The sequence below is a fragment of the Accipiter gentilis genome, chromosome 9, assembly GCF_929443795.1.
Source record: "Accipiter gentilis chromosome 9, bAccGen1.1, whole genome shotgun sequence".
Classification (NCBI taxonomy): Eukaryota; Metazoa; Chordata; class Aves; order Accipitriformes; family Accipitridae; genus Astur; species Astur gentilis.
In genome coordinates this window covers 40,924,932-40,949,563 of record NC_064888.1, presented here as the reverse complement: position 1 = coordinate 40,949,563, position 24,632 = coordinate 40,924,932, and the positions used below count along the sequence as shown (strand labels likewise).

Genomic DNA, 24,632 nt, shown 5'->3' with positions numbered 1-24,632 from the left:
TCTTCAGTCCGGGTTATTTAAGTCTATATTGCATCCCTTTTCTGCCATTGGGAGCACTGCAGTGACAGAGCCACAGCTGAGAATAAAATGTGGCCTCTGCAGCTTCTAGGGAAGGATACAGCATCTCACTTCTGATCCACGTTCCTTTTTGAATTGCAAGGCATAAAACTGTATCCAGGTTAAAAACCGCTCTTGCATTTTGACGGGGTTTTTAAAGCATGAGGTAAACATTCCAAGTGAAAGAGTATTTATTTCTTCATCTATTGCCTCTTAAGTGAGGAAAATGCACCCCACTGAAGATACTTTGGGTAAACACTCGTGGTTGAGGGGAAAGAGCAGGGTCATTGCAGAAGAAATCTTCACACTTTAGAAAGAAGGAGCTCGTCTATTTATTTTGTGTCGTGTACGTTCCTGGTCTGTGGGTCTGATCCTCAGCTGGGATCAGTACAACCTGGTGCTGATGTTCTGTGCTATTCATTTAAAATCTGCTTGACGGGATCAGAGGCTAGATGAGCAAAGCTGTGTTAGTGACCCGGGGAGATATCTTGCCCTGAGGAAACAATAAAAATAAACGTTCATTGCTCCTGTAGCTTATCTCCTGAAGAAGCCTGTGAAAGTCAGGAGTTATGGACCGATCCAGTGCTTATGGTGACATTTGTTGTAAGGTCACGCACATAAACCTGAGCAGGATAGGTGGCTTCAAGAACATTAAGTAACTCTAAGTTTTCTGTTCATTCACGTTTCAAAAAATAGGAAGGCAAACTTCAGTGACAGCTTATGTTAGTACAGGTGCAGTTAATTTTTCTTTTTCTGCTGTTGTGTAATGCGAGTAGCAGGTATTCCCCATACAAACAAAAACGCATGATGGATGATTAACTCCCCAGCCCAGTAGCTCATTTGCTAGGCTTGGGAAAGAACTACAAATCATTTCCCATGCACATTTACCTAAATTAATACTGAAATTCGCTTCAGCTGGATTTGCTGTGTTTTCGGTGTGATTTCCCAGAGAACGTCTGAATGAAGGATTTGTGTGCATGTGACGAGCACAACTCAAGCTCCCACTCAATAGTTTTTTTCACCGATGATTGTATACGGGAAGGAACATCCCTCAATACAGCTATGCTAAGGGTTCCTTGTACTCAGTGAGGGAGGCTAGTCAATCATTGGAGAAAAGGATTGTACTGTACCTTTTAGAAGACCAAGAGGAAATTGTGTTTTGGGGAGTAATTTTGAATTTTGTTCAGTGGAAAGCGGCCTTTCTCGAGCGTTTGAGGGGCAGAGCTGGAGACGAACTCTGGATCTGGATGTCCATGTACTTATGTGGACTCACTGCTGAAAAGTGAATATATTCTGTACTTTTTTCTTTGACATTGGAGCTCTGTGGATTAGTTGTGTCTGTGCTTGTAAAGCACAGGTTACTTTTCCTCTTCCTGAGTAAGTGTTTTTGTTAGGTGCTGCCTTGCTGATGCTGGCGGGTGTGAGGCTGAGTTTATAATCCACATGAGAATCTCTGGGACTGGGATCCTTTGGGGAAGGAGCAGCTGTTTAGAGAGAACCAGATGTGCCCCAGTAGTGCCTACGCTAGGACGATGCTGGGGTGATGCTGGGTTAGGAGGAGACATCCTTCACTAAGGCATCCTGGAAATACCTGTGGGAAAGGCATTGTGCAACCCTCAGTATTTTTCACCTGTTATTAGTCCTGTCCTGCTAGTTTTCACGAGACACACTGGTGGAAGCCATTCTATGTGGTGTGCATCAGGACTTGGAAAAGAAGCAAGCTTCAAACAGGTTCTGCTGCAAGAGGACAGAAGTTCTCCAAAGCCCTTATGTCGCTTACTTTTCAAAGCTACTTTGGGTTTGAATCTTGCATTTACAACTCGCCCTCTTCTGTGAACTCCAAGCACTCAGCTCTTCCATGGGGGGAACCTCTCAATACGTACCCGTGACCTGGTGTGCCGAAATGCCCTCCGGTTCAATGCTTCGCAGCTTTATTTCTCTCATATTTCGAAATGTTCTCTTCCAGGAAAAAAAGACAACGTTGTCTTTGGACTGGCCCTGAATAGTAATTCTTCAGTCAAACATAACAACATCACAAATGAGGCCGGACAGCTGTTTCCCAACTATAGTATATGTATATATTCTATACACGTAATAAAGCTTGGTTTTCACTATTTGAAATGTTCTGCAGTTTCCCTGCCCCCTCCTGCAGTCAATGGCAAATGTTGTTCTCAAAACTCCACTTGTCACATTTTGTTCTCGAGAACAGGGAGGATATTGAGATATACTGGCTTCTTTCCTTGAGTGCATTTCAATATGTATTTTGTATAATGAGAGCCCAAATCCTTCTCACATTACTTATGCTTTAATCACACTGTGCTCTCCCAAGATTGCTTTAATCGCATTTGCATCAGCAGGAGTTACTCTGTACGATAAGCAATATTTCATCTGCAAACAGAGGGGACCGATCTCGGGCGCGTGATGAGGAAGGAACTGGCTGTCCTGGATTTGTTACAGCGCAGCTCTCTAGCAAAGAACGGTGTAGCATCCTGATTCGGGAAATAGATATTCAAGAATTAGAATGAACAAAAGCTATTTTTACAGTTTTCTTGAGGACCTGTCAAGTGTGATAGTTCCCTTTTAATTTTCTAGTAAATGGCTTTTTGGCATGTGTTAACTCCCAAGAAGCGCGATGCTGCCTAGTGCAGCAGACATCATTTTGTACTTTAGCCATGACATTACCGTATATGAGAACTGAAAAGTTATATAGATATTACACCAATATATAAACCATGTGTGTTAGAAAGACAAGTTCAGTTTTGAAATATTTGACTTAGCTATGCTTTTCACTTTCAATCTGTGCCAAACATGTGCTTGAATGACTGATGGAGTCATATGGTTCCCTGAATAAAGCACTTTATTGTGCGCAGACTTAGAGCCTTCCAACAGTTGTATTACAGAAGCTTGAAGATTAAGATGATCCAACTGCTTAGGGGGTATGTTCCACAATGAACATTTTATTTTTCTTTTTTCCCCCCTCTCTCTCTCTTTTTCGCCTTAAAATGTGTCATTAGTTTGTTCAGCTGGTCGCGCAGTGACACTGACCGCAGAGCCTTTGGTGGAGAAGAACAGCAAGTTACCTTCAAATTTAAGTTTTCACTCCTGTGTCCGTATTAAAATGTTGAACACATGACTTTTTCCACAGAGTTTATGGGATTTTGTGGGGGAGGGGTGGGAGGGCTGTTTCCTGTCGCAGATTATTTCATCAGCAGAGTTAGATTTGGGAAGGGAATAACTCATGCGAGAACAAGTGATGACAGGAGATAGTTCTTAGAATTACAAAACTGAAATATTAAAAAGCATGTTTTTGATGCTGTTTAGTTAAAGGGGATCAGTGTGTCTCAAACTCCTATTTCTCATCCGAGCAGTCAGGGCTCGTGAAGCTGCTTAGTGTGAAAGATCAAGTGGACGCGCTGCAAAGTCGTACACAGATCAGTTCAAAGTTGACAGACCTGTCAAGCTGGAGAAAGGATCTTTTTCCATTAGAAGCAGAAAGAACAGAAAATTAAATTCAGAAATGAGTGGAGTGGTCTTGCTGCTGCCTGTCCTCAGGCTCATCAAAGACCTTTGCTGACTTTTGATGTTTTAAAAATTTTGTACATGAGTAGTAATTTTGCAATGTGAAGGAAAAGACAAGATTTGAGCCCAAGAAGATCCATGGAATTAGTTGCTTTCCAAAAGTTACTTGTGCTTAAATGCCTGAGGTCTTGGGTTTGGGAATGGGGGAGGAGTGAGAAACAAGTAAAACTTTGTGTTTAGTTAGGTGGCTTGCCTTTTTTTTTTTTTTTTTTTTTTTAAAGAATTATTTTCCAGGCAGGCCATGAAAGGACTAACTTTACTAGATTTTGTAGAAAGAATCAATGTACTGCTTAGATGTGCAAAGGTTAGTTGGAAAAATAATTTATGATTTTGAACTAATAAAAACTTTACTGCAGGAGATAAGATTTTTATTTTATGCACAGTGAAATCTTGCCCAGACTTTTGTGCTTACACACAGATGAGGGCAGATTCTGGCACGTTATGTGCTGTCTTTTTTAAAGCTGTGTAAATGCTGTCAGTGGGATAATGGGATGTACCTTATCAGTGTGGTGGAGTTTCTGATTTTTGTCCCTTCTTTTGAGAGGGTGTCTGCGTTTTCAGCTGGTGGTTAGTGTAAAAGTTAAGACGGATGGATGGTTGACTTTAAGGCAAGCTATTGCTTATTTGACCCTATGCAAGTTACTGGGCTTTCTTTTTTTAACCATTATGCACTGGAAATCGTGTACTGCTTTATTTTGCAGCATTTTCATATTTCTTATCAGATATTATTATATTTTGCTTTTTTGTTGCATTAATAAGTGGCAGTTTATTATTTTTCCTGTCAAGTAGAATGGGTACCATTCTAGAAGGTGGTTTCAGCAAGATCTCTGCCTGGATAATGTTTAGCTTGGGTAATGTTTTGGCTTTTGCTAGAAGATGGAGTGAAATAGAGGACTGGAAGCACACGTCCCCACTCCTTGGCCAGATAGTTGGATAGTTGACACTTTTTTTTTTTTTTTTTTTTTTTTTTGGCATGATATAGTCTGAGTCCTAATGTTAACAATTTCCATTTAAAGCAAGTTGATGTTTCATTTTTTTTTCCCTTGATGCACAAGAGCTGGATGCGATCCTCTTTGCTCAGAAGTTCTATACTGCAATCCCATCTAACTGTATGTACAGCCACTTTATATTCTTTCCATCTATAAATATATCAGCACTGGCAAGATAAATACCAAGAGGTATATAAAGCTAAAGGACAACCATGGGTCCTGTCATCTTTGGTTTTCTAGATTATGCAAAATAATTCTTTTAGTTCCTTTCTTGTAATTCAGTCTTTCCACTTCCCTGCTCACCCTGGCAGCCTTTCCAATCCACCAGCTCCAGGCTGAATTAATCTTTCATGAATGTAGGTGAGGAGAAATGCCCGCGGTATTCCAGATGTGCTTCCAGCCCTTACTCTCAGGAGTAACTTCAATATCTGATATTCACTGGAAAAACCTCTTTTGATTCATTGTTCCAGGACTGTCTTTGCTTCATGTGACATCAATGTTATACTGAATAGCATGTATGGGTCTTTCTGGTGTCGTTTGCCTTTGAAGATTGCTGCTTAGAGCAGAAAACTTACTAGTCCCTAAGGGTACGACCCTCCATTCTGTACTACTTGGTTTCAGCCTTTTGCTCCACCCTGCAAGTTATTGGATTCTTTTGTAATATTCCTGTCCTTCTCTGTGCAAACATCGTCTCCTAACTTGGAGCACTGGATTTCAGGAGGACGCTCGGGCACATCGAGTAAAAGTTGCTGACAGAAATACTAAGACTGATCCTAATACATTTTCTTACTGAACCTTGATGGAAACCTTCCGTTACCTGGCTGGTTAGCGATGTGCTTGGTGGGTAGTCTCTACTCCTTACCCAGTTTCACCCTCTTCTTAAATTTCCTAAGTTCACCCCCATCTTGAAGGGCAAATGCTTGGTCCTCCTCTCTCAGTGCGTAAGCTCGATCATTTTGGATTAAAACGTTCTACTTTGAGTCTGGAGGTGATAAAAGAATTGTCCCGACTGAGACATGAGAGAAAAGCGACTGACGAGGGGGATAAAGTTCTTTCCCATCTGATGGGCATCCCTGCCGGTTCTATTGGGATTCCTGCCCAGCAAACTGGGGCTGGTGGCACAGAGCAGACCCAAGGTATCCTGGGCTATGGGGAAGCTGTCTGGCAGCAAAACTAATTGCCGATGGTCCAGTGAGTGCTGGATGCAGCCACGTATATTGCCCTTCCTCCGTAGGAAGGAACCATCCAAATGACCCATCCGAATCGTGGATCCCACTGACTGTGAACTAAGCTGAGGAAGCTGAAGGCAACGAGGAGGGAAATGGATAAAGTACGTCCTTTCTGTCTTCCACGGCATTGCCAAAGCCCTGCGATACTGAGCAGTGCCGTTAGTTCAGCTTGCGGGAAGATTACTCCGTTCTATTATTCTTTTCTATCCTAAGATTATTCCGGTGCATTCGTGTTTTGTTGCAGAGGAAGAAGTAGACAGGCTGTGACTTACAATTTCGAGCCCATTTGTAATATGAAAGGTAACATAATGATAATATAATTTAATTTAATTTAGCCTTTTTTAGTCCGCCGCTAGTGTTATTTTCATAGCTCGGCAGTAACTGCAGCGGGTGACGTGAAGGGTGTCTGGGCGCGATGTGCCGGGGAGAGGGCTGTGGTCGGGGCTGGAGATGGGCACCCCGCGGCATCGCTGGGGCTGGGGCCATCGGCCCTGGACTGGGCTTTAGTGGGGTGCTGGGGCTGTAAGAGCCCTTGGGTGCCTCGGGACCCTAAAAGAATCATGTTAACGTGCGTGGGACAAGATGTGTGGATGGGACTCCGGAAGGCGCACGTCCGCAATGGGAAGGAAGCACAGCATCATGCGTTGGCTTTGTTGTAAATCTGTACGTTCAGAGATGGATGGTTTTTATAAAACTCCCCCAGGTCTGACTCCTCTCTGCTGTGCCGTGCCAGGGGAGCAAAACCAGCACTAACAGGACAGCAGGGGTGTGCAGTGGGGGGTCATTTTCTTTTTTTTTTTTTTTTTTTTTTTAACTTCCACTTCAGCCTATTTTATCCAGATCCACTCAGTATTGAGAGCATTCACCTTTTTGTTTATCATAAGGACAAATAAATTGCACTGCCTGGCTAAAAGCTTATTAATTTTAAGTAAATGCAAATCTGAAGTGTGTCTGGGCTTCCTCAGGAGGCAGCAGCCGTTAAACAAAGATGTCACGTTGCATGCTTGGAGTTTATTTTGCACAAAGCTTGGAGGAACCGAAATACAAAGCAAAAAGATGAGAATTATTTTTAACTTCCTTGCCAACAAGTCCTTGTATGATACTGTGCAAAGAAGAAAAGTTGTAGAAGTACATGGCAGATGAAAAATATTTAAGCCGCACAAAAGTCACTGACAGATAACATCTACTCATCTCACCATTTGTACAAAGTATCTTTTATATTACTGAAAAAAAAAAAAGAATAAAGGGCGCTACATCAGCTTGTGGGCTGCTTGTGGATCAAAAGCGTTACCTTCAGTGCAGGCTGAAAATAGAAAACAGATAGACACAACTGTGAAGTTTTTCATGTGAAAAAGTGGGAGGCGAGCTTGCGTCAGGAAGAACTGGACAGAATTTCACTGAAATGGAAAATAAGTAGGTGAGTAAGTAGGTGCATGTGACACAAAAGATAGGAAACCTGGGTCTAATAAAACTTTCTGGTAATACAGATGGCCTGATTTTCTTCCCCTCTCATGACACGTTACCAAAATTTAAATTCTCTGATTTCAATTATTACACTATTTATATTGCTGTAATACCAAGAGTCCCCGTAGAGAAGAGGCCTCATTATTAATGTAATGCAAACAACTCTAATGGTTCCAGCTTCAAAGAAACCATAATGAAAATGGGTAAAGGAGATGAAGAGTGGCAGAGAGGAAATACCAGCACGTCTACGCACATGAAGAACTGCAGCACTGGGAGCTCGCGGGATGTGATCAAGGTGATGGAAACCCTTCGTTAGGGCAGATGTCCAGTCCCATCCCGTCACGTTCCTCTCACGGTGCCCCTCGGATGCTCTTTGGGAGGGCTGGGCTTACGCTCAGAGATAGGTGGCCCGAAACCAGCAGAAGAAAACTGGGAGCGTGTTTGGTTCGGCCATTGTGTGAGAGACTGGGTGAAGTATCCCTCACTGGGATAAATTCTGCGGTGTTTCCGACTTTGTCCGAGGGGAGGGCCGTGCGTGCCGAAGGCTCTCTGAAGTTGCCAGCAGCCTTTATACATACCCAGGAGCCCACACCGCTGCTCAGACTCAAGGCTGCTCTGGGGCTGCACATCTGTTTGTCCCATTTTTATAAAGTTCCCTGCACACTTCAACTTCAGTTTCTGTGCCTATGGTTTCTTGGCCTGAATCTCTTATGGGGTTTTGTGTTGGTTTTTTTTTTCTCCTGACTTGGAGTCTTCCTCTACCCATGTCTCTTATGTCTGCGTCCCGTTGTTCGGTGAGGCTCAGTGGCCCTTTAGATGCCGTCATCTTTCCCATCTCAGATGGGTACGTGTGGGTTGCTCTTCGTTGGCTGTGATCCCTTACTTTCTGCAACGTGTTCTTTGAAGCTTTGCAATCGGCTGCAAAATCCTATTTAAAGGATTTACCTTTTTATCTTCCCCCTACTTTTATATTTAAAGACTTACCTAGAGTTTACCTGCCAGTTATACAGGTTTCTTCATTTTGTAGTCTTTCAGAAATATACACAGGATGTAAATATAATGACGTTAAATCAGAAAAAAACCCATCATTATCTGATTTACAAAAGAAACTGTGATGTGCATATATCCCACTGAGGACAGTTGGGAGTTAAGCAAGTGCATAACATTAAGCATGTGCCCAAGTGCTCCTCAGCATGAGGCCCCGTGACTGGCTTGCAGTGCTTTCTCTGCCTTCTGCAGGAAGCTGTGATTTTTATCACACCCAATAATTTAAATAAAAACATTCAGATAAGCAGCAAAATATTTGGCTGAAGGAAAGCAACTAGACAGAAATTGATCTTGTGTTTTATAAATACTATGGCTTCAGAAGAGATTGCAAACCCTAAAGCTTGTCTGTTTTGTTTCCCCCAAATAAATTATCTTTTCCAATAAAGATATAACTGCTGCCTATAAACCTGTCTTGATGTCTGTCTCCAGACAATCAACACTTCTGCACAATATGCATTTTCAGTGTGCAGATAAATAAGCATGTGTGTAAGATTAAATTTGCTCATTGTAACCTTGCTTTGTTATGCACAGCAAGCATCACTTTGTCGTGATGGAACAGAAGTAGGAATGGCAAAACTGATACGCACTTTGTGTAGATATTGTTCCCTTTTCCCATGATATTTTTATAGCAGTTGCACTTTCTGTACCGTGCCATGTAATGAGGGAATAACACAACTGTGCACAAATGCTGATCCCTCCTCCTCCCCTTTTTCTTCTGTTTTGGGTGATGTTGTAATGTTAGTGCTTTTCAGAATTAATAAGAAAGGCAACTTGCACATGTAGGAATACCAGAATGACTTTGATGTTTCCTGATATCTAGCTGCAGCTCCATGGTGTAAGACTGTGTGGAAGAGATGTAGACAATGCATCTGTGGGAGGAAAAGTACGCTCATAGGCTTTCTTAAAACTTAGATCTCATGAAACTTTCAGAATGCAAATCCTGGAAAATAATAGAAGGGCCTGAGTCATTTAATTCATATAGCTGAGACTGCTCTAGTGAGCCAAGAAAAAAAAAATCAGGGCTAGAGCCAAACTTTTCTCATTTCTCTGAGATATGCTTCATAAATTTCTGTTCTGTGCAGGGAGCTTCATGCCTGATAATCAGAATAAAGAGCTCTGAGGTTCTCTCTAGACCCTCCTAGGCAGGTGAGATGGTATCTCATACACCTCCACAGGGGTGAACCCACTCGTGTGCAGGATTTGGAGCATCCCTTTCGAGGGCTGACACTGCGTCCTCCCAGACCTCTGGCGCTTGGGCTTGGGCTCAACCCACTGAGGGTGGGTTGAGAGCCCTTTCTCTACAGGAACACCCGTATAACAGGCAGCTTTCCTCTCCCCAGTATACTTTGCCTTTTTATCTTGGTCTTTTTTTTGGTGCCTTAGGGAAAGTGTCATAGTTTTAAAAGCACGCTGGAAAATACTGAACTTGTCTTCCTCTCACGTCGGCTTAACCATAATGACTGCATAGATGTTGTAAAATTAATTCTAACGGTGACTAAATTGGGGTCATTTTGCTCAAAACGTAGCTCTTGGTCCTCAGAGCGTGTTAGGTGACCAAAGAGGGTGGGTCAGGTTGCTGGGATGGCAGTTCCGAGCGCTGGGCGGCGTGGGCAGGTCTGACCCTACCACTCTTCTCCCACTCCCACACGTCGTTCAGCCCTGAGCCATGGTTTAGGTGCTAAAACGCTGCCCCGTCGCCTTCCCTCTGCACCTCCTAGCACAAAGGCAATGGGGAGAAGGAGGAAGAAAGGTAACGCCGGACTTTCTCCATCTTAATGGATGGAGACGTCTCTAGAGCAGCAGCGAAGACTCGGGTGTCATCCTCGTGGGGTCCCAGTGCACCAGAAAGTTCAGTGTGATGGTAGGTCCAGAGTGTGGCGAATCCCACTGGCATTTTGGCTGTCCCACGGCATCTGGAGCCATCCCTATCTTCTCTTGAAGATTTATTCTCAATACCATTTCCAGCTCTTGTACTATGATACTGGGGTTTAGGACTCCGCTTTGACAGGCGCAATACCATTAGTATGTTTAGTGAGAGGAAAAACACTTGATAAATGTTGCATGCAAATAGCTTTTTGACATTGTAGTATGAATTGAAGTAATCTGACTGTGTGGGAGTAGAGCATTATTTCAGTGAGAGTTTATATTCTCTTCCAGACTTATTTTTTCCCCCTCGCTAATGAGAATGTGCATCCTTGATGTTATGGGGTTCTTGGTACTTTGTGACCTTGTTGCGTGTCCGTATAGAAATGCTGAGGCTGCTACGTAAATATTCAGTCTTTTGTTGTACACAGTTCAGACTAGTTAAAGTGGAGTACTACCGTACATATCTGTGTTTAGCAGAGTAAGATGGTGCATTGAGTGTTTGGGGGATAATAAAATACCGAGGATTAAACATGGTAAATCTGCTGCGTACAATAAACCTGGAGCTTTCAGGAACCCCAGACGGGGTTGCTACGTGACTGTGCCGTGACTCCAACTCGCAAAGGGTGAGGACCAGCTGACCCCATCACAGAAATGGGAAGGACATAAGGGAAAATCTGGGGTCACTCCCTGCCCTTAGGGAGCCCGTGTCATGCAGCTGCAGGGTTTGCTCAGGGAGAGCAGGGCTCCCGTAACACTCCTGGGGCACTGTCCCCCCCTCCTACCACCTCTGCTTTGAGTCTGATCCAGTGCGACTGTATCTGGGAAGAGCGACGGGGAGAAGAGGGATTGGGGAATGGAATGGTCAAGGCTAATTTCTTACCTTAATTATGGTAAAATAGTCGTGATAAAATATTATCTCTTTTAAATCCCTGAAGCTTGCTTACCCTCTTAATGATGACACTGAAAAGAATAGCCACCTACTGCATCCCCCCCGTTACCATCTTCAAAGGAAAACAAAATCCAAACTCCAGTATGGTTATTAATTTAACACTTTAAACGGCGGTGCCGATACCTCTCCAAATTTTTTTCATTTAAGTCTTGCATCCCACCTCTTTACCTTTGCATCCTGGTATCTCTACTCCTTATGTGCAGCCTTTGCCTTCTGCTGCTACAGAAATGCACCATCTAATCGACAGTGGAAATCACCTCGACACTTCTCTCCCAGAACCCCAGCTCTCTTAGAAATTTGTGTAGGTTCTGACACCGACAGTACGATCCCACAATGTTTTAATGCTTAATTCTTTTCCTGAACTATTTCCTTTTGAAATATGCTGCCAGGTCCCTTAAAGAACAAGGCTCATGTTGTCAGATGCTGTTCCCGACTAACACGAAGCGCTTCTCCCTGTCCCTAGGCGAGAATGTGGACAGCAGATTGGAGTCCTCCAGACAGCAGATGCCAAAGGACCAGTCAAAAGATTATGAGATAACAGTTCCCTTCCTTTTGAATGGAGAACAGTGGAGACCAGTAAATGGCATTTATTCAAAGGTTAGTCTTCATTTTGCCTATTATTTTATTGTAAGATGTGTAACAATTGGAAGGCGTTAGAGGAAAGTAAATGCACAGTGGGTTTTTTTTTGTATTTTTGTACAGTCTGCTGTCTAAAATTGTTGCTTACCTAATCTAAGAAAATGGATAAAGTCTTTGCTTGAAATGAATACCTTTCTACTGTAAAGTGACATTCTTATTTCTGATGGCATAAATGGAAGCTTGAAGTGAAATATTTTTTTTTTTTAAAGAGGCTAACATCCATTGCTGGAGATTGTATCACACACAACAGCAAAACAGCCCCAAAACTGAGGGAGGGGCAAGTATAACAAGCACCTTTGTTTGATTAAATACAGTCTGACAGCAAGAACTTTAAGGAAAAGTGTAAATAATGGTGCTTTGTGGACTGCAGCCTGAGGCATTACCTGGAGCCCATCGTGGGAGATGGCCCCCAAATGCAATCGAGGGCAAGTCTCCCTTCACACTTTGCTTTCTTTTTGCCTAACGAGGGGATAATCTGTCACTGCTCTGACTAAACTGGGATTGTTACTCCCTCCTGACAGGCTGTGAGAAACTTTCCTCTTTTTTTTCCCTCAGGCATTGGCTGATAATACAGGTAGCTGGTTTTAGGAGAAAAGGGCTGTTTTCTGTCTCCTTGGTCTCCTGCTTGAAGTATGAAGACAGGTTGATGTTGTTGTTTATCACCAAAGATATCATGGGAATCTCTTACCCAACCTTTTTAATTCAGGTCCTGTTTTGTTCCAGTTTACTTTTTGTATTGTTCTTTTAATCGTCAGAACGAGGAGAGAAAAAAGGTTAAATTTTTAAATAGTTTAAAAACCCCACACAACCAAGCAAAAAACATCACACACAAACAATGCAAACAGCCCAGACAACCCATTAGAAACAGCTTTCTTCACTGCATTGGAAAGTGTTTCATGGAGAAATCCTACTAGACTACTGCCACCGTTTGTGGGACACATTTTTGAATCATGCTGCTGATTGACAGAAGTAGGTGTGAAAAGAGATTTCAAAACAAGGGATCTGACTTGAAAAAAACCCAACGTTGGCTGGATTAAAATTTTCCTGCCTTTTTCTTTTTCCCTTCCTAAATGGGAAAGAAGGGCCAGTTCTAGGTTTGAATATCTGCAGTGATGAAAGGGATATCATTGTGGGTGTATAATGGCTTATCTTAGAGAGATAACACAGATGGCTTGGTCCTAGATGTATGTGCAACTCTATTTTTAGATCATTTAATTAGAAACAGGCATTCTCCATATAGAGTTCTTTTAGCTACTCACTGTAGCTTTCTGAAAGACTTACAACAGAGTATCTTTATGTGAGTAATGATAATGTGATTTATATCATTAATTTGTTTCCCAGAATTGCTTTCAGTTTAAGATGAACATTAGAAAAGATTTGTGGTTTGGTAGAAAGATCCACGTGCTGTATCAGCACTTTTTTTTCTTTGAATACTTCTTTTCCATGGAAACTGTTATAAATTAAATACACAAAAGTGCAGATCGGGCTGTGGGAAGAACAACAGCATTAAACTGGTAGAGGAGAAGAGTAATGAATAGCTTGTCACATAAATATTGATCAAAAGCACAAAAGTTAAATACTGTTGTATTTGACGGTTAAATAGGACCTATTTTTCTTCAACTCATTTCCAAGTGTTCCTCTGTTTTATTTTAATTTTATATGAAGTAAAAAAAAGTATGAAGTACTGTGTACTTGTAACCAGGGGAATGGTATTGCAATAGAATACATAGTAAAATAAATAATGCGGTGGTTATAAAAATGCCAAAGTATTAAAGTTATTTGTGTATAGATAATTGCCTCGCAATGATAGTCCCATTCTCCAATCCATTGATCGTAAATACTCCTGCTTAACAATTAGTCCCTTAGAAACCCTGCTAGTCATTTAGTGCAGCCTACTCTTTCTTTTCCATCCTGAAGATAAAGCTGTCACTGCAGTATCTGTTGGAATATCTCGTTCAGAATCTGTCAGGAATTATTATTAAGCTAATGACTTTCTTGTTGAGGGCTGTCTACGCAGTACCCTGTGCAGAGCAGAAGCAAAAAAGCTGAAACTAGTCACACTGTCTGATGGCACAAACACACAGGCCTGCTATTTCAGCAGCAATAAAATTACATTTGCCGAGAAGAAAAAAATAAAAAAAGTTACTTAACTTTAACCTGCTTTTACTTTAATACAGTTAGGGTGTACTTCTTCCAGGACATCTAACGATTTAGGTACTTCCTAAGAATGACAGTTCAAATAAATGGTAAGAAAAATCCAATTTTAAAATCAGACATGTAATCAAATTATATTTAAAGAATTTGGGTTTCCCTAAGTATAAATGTAGGGTTTTGTTTCTGGAGAGAACCTATCATTTACCGGACAGATCAATTTTCTCCCCACCCTCCCCGCCCCAGGTCAAAGCTCCAAGAGACTAAGACCAGGATCTCATTGTGGTAATATGATTTCAGAAATGCTGTTGCTTCTTTCTTGTTTAAAAAGGTGCATATGCTCATGCAAACACTTTATATAGTGAAGCACATGTAAAAAATAAAATATGTATACTTAAGAGACGTTACTATGGAAATGCATGTATGTTTTTGCAACTGTACGACGCTGATCATTGAGTTAGTATTTGTTAACATTTCTCTTGGCATCCTTTGTTGCATTCAGAAAACTTAGATCATTTTCAGTTGGAATATTTCAATGGTGCCCAGTTACATTCTTTTATTAACTGCATATAATATTCTGTTGCTAATCCTGAAAATGCTGCTAAAATTAGTGGCTACTATTTTGAGTACCCGGCTGTTGCTAGTCAGGACTACTGATGAGTAACTGTATTTGTGGGTGTGTGACAGCGAAATCAGGACCCTGAAGTGTTGTGCAACGTTGCTCTGTGCTTTCAAACAATAGCTGCCCATATTCGGTGCAGATGTGATTTCTGTCTTCGCTGAAATTTTGTGGGCATTATAGAATGTGTTGATAGGTCATTATACATTACAGCTCCGGTTCTCCTTCCACTTCTCTTTTTCATTTGTTCATCACTTTGCATTCTGTGTCGATTTTTTTTCACCAGTGCTTGGTTTAAACCCAAGAGGGTTGGGTTCTATTTTTCTTAGATTTTTTTCTAGGGCTTGAACAAAATTGTTTCATTTTTACATTATTCAAGCGCAGGAAAAAGACTCTTTTCCCCGCATGTTTCCAGCTAAATATTTTTCTTCAAACTTGGCTTGAGACTTACAGATCAAGCCAAGTTTGATGAGAGTTGGGTAAGTGATGTTTTAGTACACAGAACACTTTAGGGAAGATTTTTAGAAGACCATCTGTTTGGCTTCAGCTTTTATCCTCACACCCTGTTAGGGACACACACTGGTTAATGTGTGCCAGATCCCTGCATCACAGGAGCTGTAGGTCAGGTAACGTTGGTCGTGTTAGACCGGAGCCTGAAGCACGTGCCTTCTCTTGGAGAGACGAGCGCTAGGCAGGAAGCATTTCACATGGGCATTAACGGTTTCTTGGCTCCATTTCTACGCTGAAAAGGTTGTAACTGTGGGGAAACGCTGCCTGCCAGAGACCATCCAGGGCAGACATGACATAGCGGGAATGCTGGGGGGGATCCCAGCGTGGCATTGCGCTAAGCTGACATTCATTCTCCCGGAGTGACACGCTCATTAATGAAGTTGGCTTGGTAACCAGGGTTTAGTCCAGGTCTTAAAATGCGTTAAGTTTCTGGGAAATTGAAAGCGTTTTGTGCATACATGATGTGATCAATTATGCAAGTAAACACAGAGTCCTCAGGTTGTGGCATCTGTCGCTCAGGTGTGGGGTTTTTCTCTAGTCCTGGCTGTGCTGGCATCTATAATGCCGTGCCTCGGCACCTACAAGGACTCGGATAGAAACGTGAGGCTGATCAAGTGCTTTGAAAGATTTAATCCTCTTTGGTTTCTAAAAAGCCTACGAGCAAGTTAGGCGCAACTCTTCTTACTGGGTGATGCTTTGCCTCTTTTGATGCTTGTGATGCACATACTTTTGTAATTCCGATCTCTGTATCCATCTGAGGGCAACATTAAACTGCTCCGTACGTAGGTGTATGCTCCAGTCAGGCTACGATTGCCATTCGTAAAGACAAATTTGAATGTAGCTGAACCTGGGCAGGTATTGAAGGACCTGTAGCCAGGCAGCATGGGGCTCAGCACGGTTTCCCAAGAGCCACATGAGAAGCTGGAAAGCCCTGAAATGCTTCGGGTTGCTTTGAGTTTGCAAGTTGCCAGTCCAAATTGCTTTCAAATGGTGCAGAGAATTTTGGGTTTTAACGTTAAATTTGGGTGATGTATAGAGGACAAGGAGCAAATCTTGCTGTGTAACTTCTTAAAAATAATTAACCATGAGAAAGTAAATGTAGACTATATACCTGTCAATGGGTTAGACCCTCAATCCACGTGAATCATCGTGAGTCTCACCTGACTCTTCTAAAGTACTGCCACTGACCTCAATGTATAAAAAGTATATTGGAAAAGCAACCACTGCCCTACCTTGCTGAGAGTTAGAGCTCTTGTCTGGTGGCAGATGCTGGGTGGCTTTCCACACACCAGGAGATTCGGATCTGTTGCTGTTGGGGTTAGAGACAAGCGTAGGAAAAGAAAGACGCCCACGGTGGGCAGACCTGCAGAGGGTTCCCTGATTAAGAACACCTATGACTCCAACACTGATGACTTTTAAATCCAAATAAATCAGAAATTTGTTTCCCCTGAGGGGAGTGTGGGGGGGAGCTGGATTCAGAAAACATTAAAACTGCTGCACCAAGTTTAAGATTTCAAGGCCAGATTCTGAGCTAGTGTGAATCAGTTTCCTTCCTTTGGCTGGGCTGGTATAAATCAGGTTTGCAAATTGAAATCTTAAAGAAGTGTTTTCAAAAAACAGGAGAAAAGAAAGATGAGAAGACAGTTCCTTTTCATGTAGCACACTCTTTTTTTCTTTCTTGGTGTTATGTTATACTTTGAATATAAACTTTAGCAATGAAATGCAAAGATAAAGATGAAGGCCAGCTATAAATATATACTTAGACCATATTTCTTCTGGTTTTTAACTGTACGCTTGTCACAGCTCAAAAGATTCTGCATGTAAAGTGGCAGAAGATTACCATTTTTTACTGCTTAGCATGCATTGCATCTCACTGAGCTTGCAAAGAAGTAGCTTTTGCATTTCTGCCCGCCTCATTCGTGAAGTATTGTGTTATGGATTGCGTTCGTAAACAAACATCAGAATCTTGATTATCTGTATGTCATTCTGGACCCTGATTGCTTGAATCTCAATGTGAAGTTCTCCACTATCTGTAAAAGTACCGTGTGCTCTGACGATTGTTAGTTATCTTTATGGTTCTCCAGATTTATCAAATGTATCAGATATAATACTGATTCTTTTCAACTTTTTGCATTTTTTTTCATGCCTTCAATGTAAGGCCCCAATTCAACGGCTACTGAAATAGGGATTTCTGCTATCAGAACAAAAAATCATTGGGAGGAACAAGAAATAACTTTAAATTTATTAAACAGTCACAAGCATAATGCTGAAGATTCAAGAACATATTTGAAGCTGCCAGGCGGGGATGAGCCTTACCCATTTGATGCTATCTTTGTGCTCTTGCATTACTGCATTTCTCTTGCAAACTGGCAGAATAGGCACAGTCTATCATAGTCCAGTCTATCATCCAGAGCTAGGGTGTGCACACCAGCTTCAGTATTATTATGAAGATATTGGTGCAGCCATTAGAAAGACCCCAATTTAACAAGATCTCGGTGGCGGTTCACATTTCCCCTCTTTGCTGCACCTCTCAGCATTCTCGCGTGACTCTAAGATAGGATTTGATGCATGGAGTACAGCTGAGAGGCGTGCTATGTCAGATAATTAATTTAGTGCTCAGTGTTTTCAAGAGCAAACCCATTCAAGTTTATTTCATAACTGGCATAGCCTTCGTGCAAGTGATAATTGTTTATATTCCCTTCAACAGAGCCTCCTGCTGTTCTTTTTCATTTGAAATAATTACCAAAGTTTAGACTTCCAGACAATTGTATTAAGAGGAATCATACAGCGCTGCTTAAACAAGTCTTTGAAGACCAAGAGGACAGCTTTCATAGCTCTTTTACATAGTTGTTTTACATATCTTAAGAGAGAGAGGCATAAACAGAATTTATAGTCCTCTCCATATTTTTATGACTCATGAGTATCAAATATAAGAGGCAGAGCTGTGCATGCTGTTAAGGCTGTGTCATCAGCTGGGAATGTAGCTTGGCACAGACAGCCTCAGCGGTGTGAGAAACTGCACTAATCCTCGATAAAATTCTCTGGGAGATCTGCTCCTTGAGCCTTTAATTAGTAACCTGGTAGTCATTAATTTAATAGCCTAGTAAACAATCTGTTATTTCTTTTGCTTTTTATTATACCTATACCCCTGCCTTGTAAGGCCACTGTGAGGGCTAATTAGTTCAAATATGCTCTATTATTTAATAACTCTTCTGCATTTGTTTAATTCGGAAATAGCATAATTTTTGCATCGAAGCTATTAGGAAAGGGAGTGTGTCACCTCCTCTGGTACTCGGTTGAATTTCTGTTGACTCTGCTAGTAGGGCTGGATTGCTTCACTGGGTGAGCAAAAGCAGCTTAAAGCCATCCCTCTCACCTTGTCCTGCGCAAGAGGAGGTCCTCACAGCAGAAGACACGTTCCCTTCTTCTCAGCCAGCCCCATACCTGTGTTTAGCCAATCGCTCAGTCCGATAATTTCGTTTATGAAGTTTTGTAGAAATGTCGGTAGGTGCATCCCGGTCCTAGGGACTTGCTGGATCTTACATAGCGGCTACAGGCTTGAGAAATTCCTGGAGTTGGGACCACCAATAAAAACTTTGTGTTGGTGATTGAGTAGGGGAAATTCTTTTCTCTGTCTGCACTGAATCAGTGCCCTAGTTTCAACTAGATATACTAGTATTCATTTCCTGCCTGAAACGCTTGGGCATACTGGGAAGTGTTAAGCAATTGGGATTCATCCCAGAAAACGGCCCATTTCATTTTTAGCTTAAGTGATACAGTGTGTTAAGTTTGTAAAGTTTTGTGCGATAGTTTATGCACGATATAAATAGCGGATATTATTGAGCGAAATTGCTATTTCAATAAACAGAAAATGTAGAGTTTTAGATTAACCATCCACCAGACGGTCCCCCCCCCCCCCCCCCCCCCCCCCGCCTTCCCTTAGCATCTTGGAGCCCTCAATAGGGTGAAAGTCCCTTTCATGAGCTTGTATCACGCTGAGCTGTTGGGAGGAATTTTGTCATACTTGGCCAGTAAAGATCGCCAGTGATATAATAGTCTTGCGCGAGCTCTGTCTCCCCGTACCACCCGGCCTCCCTCTGCCAGCAATTGTATACGATGGGATTCTGCAGAAGTGCTTTGTTGCATTTGCTGCCTGCGACCCACCGGCTATGAGGTAGTGTCTCAGATTTGAGCTTGAGGAATCTGTTCATATGTTCCTCTGTAAGGTGATGGGGCTGAAGCGATGTTCTTTGACATGAGTTTGCAGACTGGTATTTAAAAATAATAAAAAAAAAAAAACCACCAAACACCCAAACAAACAGATCATACTTTCCGTAATAAAATGGAAAAGATATTTTGATCTCAATGATGCGATTAATGCTAGCAACCCTTTAACGTGGTATTAAAATCTAAAACTAAGTTCTTGCAATTATGCAGCGTTATGCTGGGTTTGTAAAGTGCTTGTACGGAGGCATTTCCATATTGAATTAATTTAGCTTATACTTGGCTATTTCATGTCTCTTGCAACAGATCTTGCAAGCGTAAGGTATGAATTTCAGTGTTGGATTAAAATAATACTTTGCTTTCCAGCTATGAACATGTGATCATTTTTTTACAGGCAAAAAGAGAATCTCCCTTGTTCTTAATTCTTATTGTGATTGCCTCGAGTCAAACTGAACACAACGCAATTCCTATGGCAGGGGAGCGTTCGGCTCCGGCGAGGAGTCGTTTGAGGGCTTGCAGGTAACAGCAGAAGCACTTGGGGCCCCTCCAAGGACTAAAGTCCTCCGAGCAGGGCAAGACCGTGGAAACTAAGAGCTGCTGACATACGCTGTGATGAAGGCCCTTATCTCAGGAAGCCATAGTAAATTGAATTGTACTCAGTGTATGTTTCGGGGATGAAGAGGTAAATTTAGCTGGTCCATCCACTGAGTCCTATTGTTAACAAGCCTGAAGCCTTTGTTGTTGAATTATAATTCTATTTCAATATGATTTACTCAAACCCCAGTTGATTTACCTCTTCTATAGGACTACTTCTCATTTCTCAGAATTCTAATGAGAAATCATAGAGGTTATATGCAGTTTAAAGCTTGATAAGAAAAAAATAATTAGGATTGATTTAATAAGCTTTTTTTTAAACGCAAAAGTAATATCTTGACAATAAAAGGGTTTCAAAGTGTTGCTATTTTTCCAGAAATAAAATGACTGCCAAAAAATCTGCCAGTTGTTTTTGAAAAGCTCATGTAGATGAGGAAAAAATGATCTGTGTCATTTTGATATCATAGCAGAAAGTTTGTGTTCCATTTGTCTCTTGAGGAAATGGTGTGTCCCTTTTGTGCACTGTCTTTCCTCAAGGACGCAGTTTTAAAGTATAATTGAGCTTTCGAAGCTTAATTTAACAAAACGATTGCAATTTATGGCATTGTAGACGCGGTGGAGCGATGAAGCTTAGTGAGACTGGAGGAGAAATGCATTCGGTGATAATTTGTGCGACGCGTTTCCATTTGTATGATGCGTGGCGGGGATCCTGCCAGAGTCTGCCGGCGTTTTGCTGGACTTGATCTCATCCCTGTCCCGCAAGGATGTGCCGGTGATATTTCTGGTCAGTCTAACGACGAATCTGCTAGCGATGCTGGTGGCACTGGAGTATGTGTCTGCTCACCCCGATGCAGCAGTTAGACACGCGCGGTCGCTTTGACGGGGCCGCTGAATCCAAGGAGGCGTCTTGTCGCCTCTCGTTGCTCCTCAGCAAACCAGATTTGCTTTATTTGCCCCATTTAGATCTCCAGCTCGGACTTTGTCATTGCCTTTTCATCCTCCGCCTCAAGTCCCAGGACGCTAATATGTTGTTTCCTCTGAAGTTTGAATCACTCTCAGGAAATGAAGTGCTCGTAGGTCCTGCCCTCATTCCTTGGCCCTTACTGTGTCTCCTGTCTTAGGATCAACTTTGTTTTGCTTCTGCTGAATGAATTTGGTCCCCTTTCCTCTTCTGGCCGTCTCCTTCCACCAGGATCTACTGGGCGGTTTCTTGGCAGGCTTCATCTCCTCGTTTGCTCCTTCTCTCCCGACTGACCGCATCCTTTGAGGAGCGCTTCAGCAGACCCGTGCAAAAATGGTCTTTTTGGGGCGAACCTGCCAAACCCTTCCCAGCCAGTCATCGCCGGCTGGAGCGATTTGCCGCCTTCTGAGGTGGCAGCATTTCACATTGTGTGTTTAAAGTGAAGCCTATGGATAATTTTAGTATTCAGGGGAATTGTATTTGTTACCCGAGCCACTTAAATGGGCAAAGGAGCAAACTTTTTTAGTCAGAGCTGCTGCCTAGCTAGGGGAGGGTCAGATCTTCATTGAGATGCCTAATTTTTGCACGTTGTTGGATGCTGTTTTCTGGCACGCTTCATTTGTGTGAGTGATGGAGATGGCAGGCTCCTTTGGGCAGCAATCTTGGATGAAATCCTACACTGGTGTCTCTCAGATGACATTATTTACTTTAGTTTCACCCATTCCATCATCTTTCGCTAGATGTTTTCACATTGAGTACAGCTTGTACTGAAAAAGAAATGCTGCTGAAGGAGGTCTGCTTCAACTCCTGGCAAGTGGCGATGAGACAAAAGCTCTTAGATGTGTTAATCTAAACAGCCACAGTATCCCTGCCCCAGAAAGGACTGTTTCCTTGGCAGGTACTGAATCTGCCTTTTTCAAAGGAGAGGGGAGTTTCTGGAAACGAATCTGTTGCGGGAAAGGCCAATAAGAGCAACTGTGTAATTTTGTCCTCAAAGCAACTTCTAGCATATTACTCTTTCAACATTGCACGCTCCCTTCTGCCTACGCTGACACGGTCAGGGTGCGTTTTCAGCAGCAGAAGAAAAAGTGGGATCCCTAAATCGAGTGTCACCAACAGAAACTGCCTTTCTCTTGGTTTCAACAGACAGAAACATTGTCTAAACCAGACTTTTTTTGGCATTTACTGGCATTACTAAGAAAGAGTTGGCAAGGAAAGCTGGCAGGAGGAGATGAGTTGGATAAGCTTTAAAGATTTTTTTTTTTTTCTATAAAATGAATATCCAGAAGCTGTGTAAATGTATTTTTTCAGTCTAAAAAGTGTATAGAAGGACAACATATAGACATTTTTGACTGAAATAACATCTAAGCTGGCTGTGCCCTCCAAATTCTTTTCCCTCAATTAAAAAGATGGGGGTGTGGGGAGAGAAAAGACAAAACAAAACAACACCTCAGGAAATCCCTAGAATGTTTATTCGGGAACAGACCAGCCTGTTACAGTCATTAGTTTGCAAAGGTATTTCTGTTATAGTCAGAGGGCAAAGTGAATTTTAACCTTTTATTGCCAAGAGATGTCATGTTTGTTAGTGAAGTAGCTATTGAGATACATTGAAGCATGTAAATTACTGTGAATAAGTGAGTGGCGTGTGTAAGAAACAAAACCAAACCCGCAAAGTACGCCCTGCAGAGAGAAATTAAAATCAGCTTAAATGCCCATAATTAAACATAAATTACTGTATTTCATACTTTACTGAGTTTCTATTTTTTACTTTAACGTTTCTGGTTGTAAAAGGCTTCAATTGCAACAAAAAGATATTTCAGAATATTGACCTCCTTTTTTCATTGCAAGTTTAGTGCAGAATTGCTTACTGCCATAGTACGTTGATTATAAAGGAAAAAAGGGAATAGGGCTGGACTGGTTTAAACTGTGATCTGTGGGAGCCCTCCAGACCAAAGTGGTTGTTTCCCAGGATCCCCATAGGAGGGAGAGAGGAAAGGAAACCGCTAGTCCATGGAGACCAAGCATCAAGAGCCTGGGAACACTGCAAGTCGCAGAGGGCAAATTTAAGATACGGATAGAAACGGTTGGGGTTTTTTTGGGATGGAAACCTAAAGTGTTTTCTTTGTACGGTCAAACATCTCCCCTTTTATTGTCTTGCCCTTTTTCATCTATAAAATGGGAATAAAGTTTAATCCGAGCCGTGGGACATCAGTTTGAGTTTGGTAGTGGCCTTTTCAGATTAGAAACGTTATTTGTATTTGTACTCTTGCTGTACAACTTTTAGGGAGCGAGGAATTGCTGCTCTGGGGGTAAAAGGGATGTCTTGCATGTGTGGATAAATCACGCATGTGTTGTCAGAACAAGGGAACAAATATTTTCAAGATTTTAGTTCTCAAAGAATTAAAGAGGAGGAGTGTTTGCAATGCTGCGTACATGGATTTTCACTGTTGCAATCTTGGAGGCACTTTAAGAGCAGCTTGTAAGTACTATGAACAACATTAATTGGGATTTTTATAGCGTGTGATGAGCCATATTGATCTCCCAAGTTTAGCGTGATCACCTTTCTTTGAAGGAGATTAACACTGATGTGAAAACATTTTATTTTAAACAACATTTTGAGAAATAGTGTATTAGTGTATTTTGTATTTTTCTTTCATGGATACATTTTTACTGCTCTCAAATATGCAAGTTAATCATCAAGCATCAATTTATTTTTAAAATTGAATTTATTAGGTTTTAACACACTTCCATCCATCTTTTTATTAACTAATTTAAAAAGAAATCTCTATGTGTAGAATTGAAATCAACTCTATTTTCAGCCTTCACAGAATTAGTATTTAGCAATTTCTCCAAATCTGTGTGTTTGAGATGGAGAGAATGACAGGTAGCTTTGTGCCAGTTCTTTAAAAGAGATTCCTGAGGCCTCCCCACCGCATTGCTGGATTTCTCAGTAGGTATATCTGTATCAGTATAGTAGGTATATCGATATCTATATTGCTATCTATATCTAAATCATCTGTATCTACACATACATACAGATACTCTGTTTCCCACCTTGTCTCAGAATTCAGCTCTTAAATCATGGTTGGAAAATTTTTTGCAACAATATGTGAGGAAAAAATGGCTGAATAAGGTTACAGCGAGATTGTGTGTTGAAATCAAACTATAAAACCAAGTATTTGAGAGGGAAGATAAATACCGTCGAGTGAAATTCCTATCAACGTTTCCGCTTTGCTAGGACGTGTTATTAGGAAGGAATTACATTTAGAAGCAGCGAGCTTATCAGTGTGTCCTTGTAACATACTTGCCAATGTCGTGAACTTCATACATGTAGATAGTGTCGTTCTAACTTTAGGACTAGCCAGTGGAAAAAAAAAAAAAAGCATATTGTAAAAAAAAAAAAAAAAAAAAAAAAAAAAAAAAACACCAGTATTCAGTCATTGAAAGTGTGGATATTTTCTGTGTCATCATTAAAGAGCTTAAAAATTGCAACAGGATCAGCTGCCACAGACATTTTGGCTGATGTATGTGAAATAAATGCCTTGTGGGGCTCCTCCATTATTGTGTGTTAGAGCTGAACAGTATTTCCTATAATTCTGATAATATGGGGCAAGTAAGAGAGGGAAATTGATTTATTTTTTTTTTTCTTCACAGAAAAATAACAAAAATTCTTTACAGCCTTCATTACTAAACAATTTAGATGAAGAGTCGAGTCTCTGCTTCAGGTCTTTAAAGGCAATGTTGGTTTGTTTTT

At 41.5% G+C, this 24,632-nt stretch overlaps 1 protein-coding gene across 1 annotated transcript in view; it reads left to right on the top strand.

Annotated features, from left to right (window-relative positions):
* Positions 1-24,632, top strand: part of ADAM12 (ADAM metallopeptidase domain 12) — a 185,732-nt gene that overhangs the window by 5,638 nt on the left and 155,462 nt on the right. The window contains exon 2 of the mRNA XM_049810931.1: positions 11,644-11,777. Within this exon, the coding sequence (XP_049666888.1) occupies positions 11,644-11,777 (134 nt within the window). The remainder of the gene's footprint in view (positions 1-11,643; positions 11,778-24,632) is intronic.